General features: G+C 48.8%; 1 protein-coding gene across 1 annotated transcript in view; it reads right to left on the bottom strand.

Moving 5' to 3' along the window:
* Positions 1-3,507: 3,507 nt before the first annotated feature.
* The window catches only part of LOC148538650 (cathepsin E-like), a 46,751-nt gene continuing 39,020 nt past the window's right edge, over positions 3,508-11,238 (bottom strand). Inside the window, exons 7-9 of the mRNA XM_088452464.1 lie at positions 10,959-11,103; positions 5,815-5,913; positions 3,508-5,699 (exon numbers count right to left, since the gene is read on the bottom strand). Coding sequence (XP_088308590.1) covers positions 5,472-5,699; positions 5,815-5,913; positions 10,959-11,103 — 472 coding nt within the window. The 3' untranslated portion in view covers positions 3,508-5,471. The remainder of the gene's footprint in view (positions 5,700-5,814; positions 5,914-10,958; positions 11,104-11,238) is intronic.

Genomic DNA, 11,238 nt, shown 5'->3' with positions numbered 1-11,238 from the left:
ATTCAGATAATTGTATAATTTCACACACATGTTATAGAATAACAGACTGCCTCTAATAATATAGGACTGCAATTGTAGCAGTACCAGGTTTTCTGGTCCTAGTAATGTCAATTAGTATCACTTCATTAAATACAGGTGCAATACATGGTAATAACACTCCTGATTATCTCACAGACATATAGTATAATGTGAGTGTTGGTAAGCACTCTTGTAGGGAAGGGTATCTGGTACCTATGATCCAGTTACTTCTGCTTCTTTCCCGTGTAGATGCTAGTCCAGGGAACTGGAGGTGAGAGAGTAGCTGGTAGGGCAGATAGAAGGTAAAGTGTAGAGACGCTTCTGCTGTCATGACCAGGGGCGTATTTATAATGGGTGCAGGGTGTGCGGGGAACACTGGCCCCTGGGTCCAGGGGGGCCCGCACCGCACACCCTGCACCTATTAATATTATTTACCTCTCCGGAATCCCACGTCGGCGCGGGAGTCCGGCGCTGTAAACCGACTGGAAAATGGCCGTGGCGGCCATTTTCCTGTCGTTTGCTCATGCGCAGTAAAAGGAAAATGGCCGCCGCGGCCATTTTCCCGGTGATCTGTGCATACATTATAAACTCTGGGCACACTCTAGTGCCCAGAGTCTATAACTCCGGCGCTGGCCGCGCACAACTCAGTGCGCTGCCGACTGCCGGGGGGACAGGAGGGGGCCCGTGTCGGAGACTGCACACGGGCCCCCTCCTCTCTAGAAATGTAAGAGGGGCAAGGGGTGGACTGCTGTGTGCGCCTGCTGCCGTGCAGGTGTGGCGGGGCACTTACCTCTCACACCACGTGGCTCTCACCTTCAGGCCGCCTTGGTTTCTCCCACCGACGGTCCTGGGTCTTTCCGGTTTGACACAGCCGGGGACGGTCTAGCCTGTAAGATACGGACACGCTGTCGGACACGCTGAGCCTATGGACCGGACCTTGGTGCCACAGGACGGACTGACGGACAGGGGTGCGGGGACTAGAGGATGGTCATCATTGGCACTTGTGGCCTCAGACTGGTTTACACCCGCGTGCCAGGCACATCTGTGCAACCCGAACGGAAACGCCTGAAAAGGGGAAAGGGGAGAAGGGACGACACACGACAATGATACGACACACAAACACAGAATGCGCTCACCGGGTATACCCCTAGTCTCTTTGCTGGGCGAGTAGTCCTGGTCTCCACTCCTATAAGAGAGCACGGCTGCCTGGCGCCGCGCTAGAACAATACCTGCAGCCTAACACCGTATGGTGATGATGCAGTGGATATGCAGTAACCTAGCACAGGTACAGTGGTCTCGGCCTAGTGCCGCACGGTGGTGGTACAGTGGGTACACAATAACCTAACACAAGGGTACAGTGGTCTCGGCCTAGCGCCGTATGGTAGTGGTACAGTGGGTACACAATAACCTAACACAAGGGTACAGTGGTCTCGACCTAGTGCCGCACGGTAGTGGTACAGTGGGTACACAATAGCCTAACACAGGGGTACTGTGGTCTCGGCCTAGCGCCGCACGGTGGTGGTACAGTGGGTACACCATAACCTAACACAAGGGTACAGTGGTCTAATACCAAGATACAAGGGCCTCACTGAGGGCTTACCTGAACTGCCAACTCGCGTTCGGGACTCCCTCCAGCGACGGTCCGCCTGCTCCGAAGACTCCTCCGCGCTCCCTCCTCCTGGCCGCATGCAGGGGTTTTAAATACCCCGCCGCGCGGGCTTCTGGGCTGGATGACGCGGTGGGCCCTCATTGTCTCGGCCTAGCGCCGCCGGGTGATGACGCGCCCCAACACGTGGGCGCGCCCGGCAATGCGGGGTCCGGTCCTTACCGGCGTCATGGCCGCGCTGCGTCGCCGGGTGATGAGGCGCCACAACACGTGGGTGCGTCCGGTGATGCGGGGTCTGGTCCTTACCGGCGTCTTCGTGGGAGGGGGGGCGCGCGGCCCCGGACCTCCCACAGAAACACCCCTGGTCAGGACCCGCTTCCTCCCTCCACCCTGTTATTCAATGACATTGCAGGGAGGTCAGGAGGTACCTGTCCTGATGAGAGAGCGTTGACAGAAGAGTGTGTACCTGTATAGAAGCATTGTGCTGAGGTGGGCTGGTCTCTAGCCCGATTCCTGCGATTGTTAGTGCCTGATGCCGGGACTCGTGTGTGCACCTGGAAGTGACGTATAACGCATGTTTTGCCCCGTGTTGGGCTTGATCACAGACAGCCTATTGTGCATTGCCTAGATCATAGGCTATATTGCAGCGTGCAGCCAATCGCGAGCTGCATATACGTGATTGACAGCTGATAGTTCCAATCTAAGCTTATCTAAGCTTATCATGTTGTAAATCCCATGATTGACAGCTTCAGTCTACAATCAGGAAGTACCAAAATCCTCCTGTTGGTTTAATAAGAGTCTAATGGTGCATACACACAGTCAGATTTGTCAGATGAAAGATGAACAATTGAACGTTTGAACGATTTCATCAATGATGAACGATTGAATGATTTCTGACAGTATTAAAATGAATGAAATCATTAAAATCTGACTGCAAACACGACAGATTTCAGAGATCATTATCTGACATGCGGGAACGCGCATCGTTTGTTCGTCGATGCATGCCCCACACATTCAAAGATATGAATGACTGAACGATTTTTACAATCGGTATCTGAAACAAAATCTGACCGTGTGTAAGCAGCATAATAGTTGATGTAATTATGTATCTGTTCTTGTATAGTAACAATTCATGGTTATGATTTCATTATCATGCCTTATGCACTGTATATTCAGTTATAGTGCAAACAAAAGCTATTATATTGTATACATCTATAGTTTATTTTGGACATGCTTGATGATAGAGAAAACAGAGAGGGATAAAAAAAAGAGGAAAAAAAAGGGAAAAGAAAGAATTGCCGGTCCAAAAAGCAGCCTATGGATTTAATAGGATTCTAGAAAAATGATCTTGTAGTAATTTTATTAACAGATCAAAAAATTATTAAAAATATACAAAAATATATACATAATATAAAATACATACTTTTATCTGGTGCATATTATACATGATAAATATATGTATGCCATTGTTGTATATCCATTCTACTATAGTGTCAATTCATGGTTATGATTACATTCTCATGCCTTATGCACTGTACATTCAATTATAGTGCAAACAAAAGTTATCATATATATTTCTGGTTTATTATGGACATGCTTAATGATAGGGAAATAGAGAGGGATAAAAAGAAAAGGAAAGAACGGCCTGTGGATTTAATAAGATTCTAGAAATTGATCTTGTAATGATATTATTGACCTAGTATAAAATAAATTAATTAAAATATACAAAAAATATAAAAGTTATTATAAAGATACATCTGGTGCATATTATACATAAATATATGTACGTATCAGAAAAACTTTGTACACATTTATTAAGAGATGTGTGATATTATGAGCTATAATAAAAAGAGTTTAAGATTGAGCCCAATATATATAAGAAAAGTAATTGGTAAACAGTATTGTGCCTTTAAGACCCGAATGTCTGAAGCTGACAGATGTATGACATTATTAAATATGCTGTATGGCTAAATAAACACCTTTGGGGGGAGATGTACTAAACATTGGAGAGAGATAAAGAGATAAAGTACTAACCAAGGCTGTTTTTGAAAAATGATTTAGGTGTTTGGAATCTGATCCTGGAGTGTCGTGTTCTTCTTGTGAATTGCTTTATTACTACACCCTTTGAAGTGCCCATCTCCTATATATAGTTATGTACAGCAGAGTATAGCCTGGCACTCCACAAATGAATAAATCATGTGCCTTATTTCTGTGCCCTCCAGAGGCAGAACAAACTCTCACCACAACATAATAAGAACGACGGGCAGAACTCGCAGGACTGTATCCATTTCAGTAAATTAACCACCGGTCATTTGTTATGCTAACGTGTCACTTTCCTTTACTGGAGATTTTCCTGAGGGACCAAACAGCATAAATACAAAACACAGAATAAATACCTACTCACCAATGTGCAAAGTGATCAGATGCCGGTGCTGGGGGAGATTACGTCACAAAGCTGCATCCTTGCTGCAGTTGTCCCTCACACACTGGATGGTTGTCACCTAGGTAACCAGACCACATCTGGTGTGTGAGGGATGTCTGCAGCGGGGACGCAGCTTTGAGACACCCCTTACCCCCTTATGCTGGGTACACAATGGCCAATATATCGACCGTTCAATTGTATCACGGGCACGTAGGCGGTTGTGTACCAGCAATATGTCTGTGAACTATGTAGTTCACAGATATATCGTGTCGGCTGTGCAGCACAGCCGATGGCCAATATGTCTGCGGATGCCCGTACACTTCATCAGTGACTGACATCACAATTACATGGGCACATGTAAATGCCCGTCCAATTGTGACATCAGACACAACACATCGGGCCGACGATTGGTAACTGTATATGCACTTACTAATCGTCAGATAGACTGTAGTCGTCAGCCACTGTAATAGTGACAGAAAAAATAAAAAAACAAAAAGATCAATTTAAAGTTTATAATGTCAGAGGACAGGTCTGTCCAAAAGGCGGATTTACAATTAGAATCAGCCCGACAGCTTGCTTGAGAACTTGTAGAAGCTTTATTATATATAGTCATTGTGTAAATATGATCTGGCCTGTAGCATGTAAAATATAGCAGTAAGATGAGCTATAGTGGATGCAAACAGATGCAATGTTTGTCATATGCTCTTTCTGTTTTCCACAAAGACAAGGAACTCAGGGCCTGATTCAGAGCCGGATGCTATTTGCGGACGGTCGTTCCTAAAAAGGGGCCGGCTATTTAAATTGAGCGCTCGCTCATTGCGGTTTGTTGACGCCTCTATGTCTGAGCGAGTGAACGAAAAATGCGCTCGCTATGTTGTAAAGACGCCCCTTTGCCGTTCGCATCACACGTCATCTCCGGTATTTATTAGATTAATCGGGTACATCGAAAGGCATCTGAACTGTTCGCAGTGCTTGAGGTAGGTTTATCCTACCGCAATCACTGCGAGCAGTTCAGGCTAAAAGACAACCAAGTGACGTGGTCGATGACGCTCCTTTACTAATTATGCACTCCCATGAAACGTTCTTTTTACCATTAGGCACGCCTGCGTTCGGATCTTCACTCCCCTGTTTTCAAGCACTTTCCCCTGTTACCACCCACAAACGGTACATTCTGTCAATCAAATTAGCAGCCCCTCGCTGTTTTGCGAGCGCTCGATTTCCGACCGCAATGACTGGTTTACGCATGCGCATTACAACCCATACGCATGCGCAGTTGTGCGAACATCGCTCAGAGCGAACAAGCGGCTCTGAATCAGGCCCTCAATACAGAGATTTACATCAATAACATTTTCCAATCCATAAAGAAAGTAGTGTGAGACTTCTCCTATTTCAGATAATACCATCCCAGAATTCTAGTTGGATTACTTATAGGGTAGAGGATTTTGAGGTTGAGGATTTTGAGGTTTCTGAGTCAGGAGATCCATGTTTCTTTTTGCAGGATTTTGCCAGTCCAACTCTGTCATGTGCACGGTCAAATATACTGTAAAACTTGGACATAAAGATATCTCCCAAAATCCAGAGGTTTCCAGATTTTGTAGACAAATCCATGGGCTGAAACCCAGACAGGCATACGGGTGACTTTCCTATATGTTCCTGTAACAATTGGAAAAGCAGTTATGCTGATGTGCGTACCCTACATAGTTCATTTTCTAGTTTATAGAATATCACTGAAAATACATCATGCTGATCACGTTATATGGGTACATACCATAAGCACGTACTGCATAGGAGCTATTGTGTAGTCTCTCTGGCTGATGGTGAAAGTGACACTTGGAAGACTGGATGTCTGCCTGCAGTTTACTGTGTACTGTAAAATACGAATGTAAGATCTTGAGTGATGTATACTTGAGACAAGCATGCCAATAAATCTTTGTGGGTGTTATAGATGAGTTTTATATTTTTATGCTTTATGCTCAACCCAACACATTATTTTGCATTTAAAACATGTTTCTAATTTCCATATTTCTTATATTACCATTTTCACATTGACCAGTTAATTGCTGGTGGCTCTGTTGCCTCTTTCACTGACCTTTGCACCCAGCTTTCAGTATATTTTCAGTAAATGCTAGCTCCCAAAATCAGTGAGACAAAGCTACAACCAATGGCGGATTTTACCTATGGGCTGTAGTCCCTCACTTCCCGTAAAATCCCCAGTGAGATAGAGTATTCTGACATTGGCTCCCTATTAGAAGCGTTATCTGCTAATCACAGCCAGACAGGCAGCCCCAGGTGGAGGTGTTTTCTCCCCCTGGAATTGCCAGGCTGGACCACAATTAGCAGACAAAGCACTTCCAATGGGAAACCACTCGTCTGGCTTACTGTGAGCCATATCCGGCTTCAAGGGGGCAGCAGTCGGTGCAGTTCATAGAAGCCGGCGTTTGTGTGAATGCGCCGGTAGCAGGCCCTGCAAGATGCAGGGCCTGCTACCATGCACACAAACTCGGCAGCACACGGGCAGTCCCCCTCACATATAAAGGTAGGAGCCGCCACGGGCTACAATGATGCCAGAGCTTAGCAGCTAATAACAGAATGACTTCTATTCAGGGCCGGTTCTAGACCTTGTGGAACTCAGGGCGAAAGTTCCCTTCAGTGCCCCCCCCTTCCAAAAAAACCTGCAAAATTGGAAAAAAATCAAACAGGGTGTCGCTACTGAAAAGGGGAAGTGGCTTTGTGATATGTCCCCTGTTCATCACTCTAGGGGGCATGTTCAGCAGAAAGTGGATGCACTGCTGCAGTGTACTGATGCTCCATCCTTCATGCCCAGCACCACAAGCATTCTAAGAGGGACTGGGAAGAACAGCACAGTTTGTTAATACGGCACCACAGGAGTTTGTACATTATGCCACACAGAGCGCATTCACGTTATGCCACACAGAGCCCATTCACGTTATGCCACACAGTAGGACTTTTATACGGAATCGATATGTAATGCCGGCTGTTGGGATGCCCCCCTTGTCCCCCTAACCCTCCCTGCTTGTAACCTAACCCTCCCCAGTGGCAGGCTGAGCCAGAGGGGCAGGGTGCCATGTGCCCCCCAGGTCCGCAGCGTCATGCGGGCCGCGGGCCATCAGTGTCACTGTGACACAGACTGCACCAGGTGTGTAGCGCTGACCGACGGAGGCCCTGAATCAGAGCCGGTCGCTCTGACAGAGCGCTCGCCCTGAATCAGGGCGGTCTTTTTTTATTTTTAGAACCACCCACAGCTATAGCGAGCAGCCAGGAAGATGGTTGCGATGGTCAAGACCATCGCGACCATCGGGCTTGCGACAAGACCCTTATGATAGGGTCTCTTTGCCGCAAGCCCCAGAGAGATTTCGGCTCTAACAGAGCCAAAATCTCTCCCACTGACATCACTTGTGATGTCAGCGGGGCCGGCCCCAAACGGAGGCATTCACATGGGAACGCCTCCGTTTGGGCAGTCACTCCCCCGGCCCGCCCACCAAAGGGGGCGTGCTGTCACTCAACATCGACAGCACGCCCCCTTTGGTACGAGACCCGGAGCAACGGATTGCCCGTCGCTATCCGGGTCTCGCGCATGCGCACGACGGAGCCGGCTCCGTCGTGCGCATGTGCTCTGGGCCACCATCGTCCCGGTTGCGTGCGCTCAGCGCTCGCAACCGGGTCTGAATCAGGCCCGGAGCTCGGTCAGCGCTACACAAGTGACAAACACACAGCCGCCGGCACCGGCAGCTGTGTTTTGTTTTGATCACCAGCCAATGAGAGTCTGTCAGACTCTCATTAGCTGCTGCTGCGCCCACTGCAGGAGCCGCTCCATCTTCCAGCTCCCGCAGTGGGCAATGGAAGAGGCGTCATGATGTCTTGACGCTTCTCCCATAATGCAGAGCGGCCCGGCCCGGAGAGGACAGATGGAGGAGCGGACAGCGACAGCGGGAGCGGGGATTGAGGTAAGTGGGTTTCTTTTTAATTACGTGTGTCTACTGGGGGAGGGGCGGACACTACAAGGGGGAGACCACTACTGGGGGCACTAAAAGGGGGGGACTACTACTACTGGGGGCACTACAAGGGGGGAACCACTACTGGAGGCACTGCAAGGGGGGGACTACTACTACTGGGAGCAATACAAGGGGGGGACTACTACTACTGGGGGCAATACAAGGGGGGGACTACTACTACTGGGAGCAATACAAGGGGGGGACTACTACTACTGGGGGCAATACAAGGGGGGGACTACTACTACTGGGGGCACTACAAGGGGGACTACTACTACTACTGGGGGCACTACAAGGGGGGAACCACTACTGGAAGCACTGCAAGGGGGGGACTACTGCTACCGGGGGCAATACAAGGGGGGGACTACTACTGGGGGCACTACAAGGGGGGGACTACTACTACTGGGGGCATTACAAAGGGGGAACCACTACTGGGGGCACTACAAGAGGGAGGGACTACTACTGGGGGCACTACAAGAGGGAGATCACTACTGGGGGCACTACAAGGGGGAGACCACTACTGAGGATTATTACTGGGGGCACTTCAAGGGGGGGACTACAACTGGGGGGACTACAACTGGGGGCACTACAACTGGGGGCACTACAACGGGGGGGACTACTACTACAAGAGGGGACTACTACTGGGGCACTACTAGGGGGGGACTACTACTACTAGGGTCACTACAAGGGGAAGGGACAACTACTAAGGCACTGCATAGGGGGGAGGGGACTACTAATAGGGGCATTACATAGGGGGAGGGGACTACAACTGGGGGCACTGCATCGAGGGACCACTGCTGGGGGCTCTATAAAAAGGGCAATACTGGGGGTACTGCATAGGGGGGAGACTACAACTGGGGCCACTATTTAAGGGGCACTGCATAAGGGTTACCACTATTGGGGGCACTGCATGGGGGGTGGACTGCTACTGGGGGCACTATATAAGAGGCACTGCATAGGGGGTACCACTACTGGGGGCACTATATAAGGGGCTTACTACAGGGGGCACAAGGGGCACTGCACAGGGGGGACCACTACGGGGGGCACTGTATAAGGGGCACTGCATAGGGGGATCACTACTGGGAGCACTACTGGAGGCCTGCATAAGGGGGTCCTCTCCTGGGGCACAGGGGGGCACTGCATATGGGCATCATGACGGGGCTGCCCCTAATATTTATTTTTACTTTACATTAATCCCATATGGACCCGCCTCCTCCCTGGAACACTTGAGGGGGGGTGGGGGGGGCCGTAGCACGCACGTTCTTCGGGCACCCTGGCTACACGCTACTCCTCTGCCAGGGCCGCCTGCATGCATTTGCCCCCCATGCTAAAAGTTGCCAGCCAGCCCCTGACCCTCCCCACCACGCACACTAACCCTCCCCGTTAGTGCCTAAACCTAACCCTTCCCCCTCCGTGCCTAAACCTAACCTTCCCCCCTTAGTGCCTAACCCTAACCCCCCAAAGTGGTGCCTAACCCTAAACCTCCCCCCTAGGGGTGCCTAACCCTAACCTCCCCTCTCAAAATCTAACGCTAACCCCGCTAACACTAAGGACGTCCCCCCCCCGGCGGCTAACACTAAGGACGTCCTGGACTTACCTCCTTCGGGCAGCCATCCTTCTGTGTTCGGGATTAAGATAGACGTCTGTATTTTGACGCCTATCTTAACTCCCTTGTCGGGATACAGTGTCGGGATTTACTGACTACATCACCTCTTACACACATTATGCCACACTGTAGTAGTGCCCTGTACAACACATTATTCAACGCAGTAATGCCCCTTACACATTATGCTACACTGTAATGCCCCTTACACATTATTCCACAGAGTAATGCCCCTTACACATTATGTGGACCAGATACTGCTCAGTTGCTTTTTTTGACAAAAATATATTTCTTCAAACTGACCAGATTCTGCCCACTTGCTATATAGACACAGATGGCAGTGCTGCCCATACTGCCCCACTTGCTTGCTGGACTGATAGCCAGCTCACATACTGCCCTACTTTCTGGCTACAGAAGCTCCCCCCCCCCCCCCCCCAGTAACAAACACTCGGCTGCTAAAACGCAGAGAGTGGATGCAGGCAGTCCACTCTCTTCACTGTTAACCAGTGACCGTTTCTGCCGGCAACCATGCACCCTTCCTTGACTGTGGAAGGGATCTGCTCTGCGCTCCAGTCTCATGCAGCCTAGCACTCTGACATGGCCGGCAAGTGGAGAGGGATAAAGTACTAACCAATCAGCTCCTAACTGTCATTTTTCAAATACAACCTGTAAAGTGACAGTTGGGAGCTGATTGGGTGGCACTTTATCTCTCTCCAAGGCTTAGTACATCTCCCCTTAAGCCACTATTATAGAAAAAAAATCAATGTATTTATAACTGTCCATATGTTATATAATTGAGTTTTACTTTGTTAAATATCCTTGTCAGCATTAGCATACCTTGCCCTGAATCACCGAGTCACTCAGTTTGTGCATGTAAACAGCTGCAGTAAAACAGCTTCTAGGCCTGTACAGGCTGCAGCCCCTAGAAGCACATTATGGCCGACGACTTGAGCACAGCTGGAAGCTCTTAAGGCTCGTACACACTAGACGATGTCTAGTGTGCCAACCTCGTAAGCAACGGCACCCGACAGGGTGCCGCAAGTGCATACACACTTGCCCATGCAGGTCCGATGGACGAAATCCCAGATGATGCGCGGGAGCGCAAGCCAGGTCCATTCCAGTAATTTAGTCATGCTATCACTATATTTTTATGCCTTCGCTGGGACAGCATCTATTCGGATGCAATATGTTGGCGGAGCGTTCTTGGTAAATTGCCTCTAAAAGCTGGATGGTTTATTAAACATGAACAGTAAAACCTATTTATACATTTAGAATGTTTTTGCCATAAATGTTATTTACCTCTCCAAATGACTGGGGTGTAGCTCCAATGAGTTCCTGTAATTGTTTAATGTCAACACTAGGCCCAGTAATGAGGGATGTGCCTGAGTCAATGATAGCCTCACAACCATTGTGACAAAATGCTATTTTCCCATTAACTTTGACACTGCATGAGAAAGAGAAACATGCTGAGACAATGCAGACAGAATCAATGTAGAATTTAGTCAGCTTAAGTGGCTGCAATGACAACATAAAAAGGAACATATACATTTACAGTGCATTTAGCATCTATAAGCATTAT

Source organism: Taudactylus pleione, unplaced genomic scaffold (genome assembly GCF_031769625.1).
Source record: "Taudactylus pleione unplaced genomic scaffold, aTauple2 ptg000038l, whole genome shotgun sequence".
NCBI lineage: Eukaryota > Metazoa > Chordata > Amphibia > Anura > Myobatrachidae > Taudactylus > Taudactylus pleione.
This window is presented reverse-complemented; position numbering and strand designations above follow the sequence as displayed.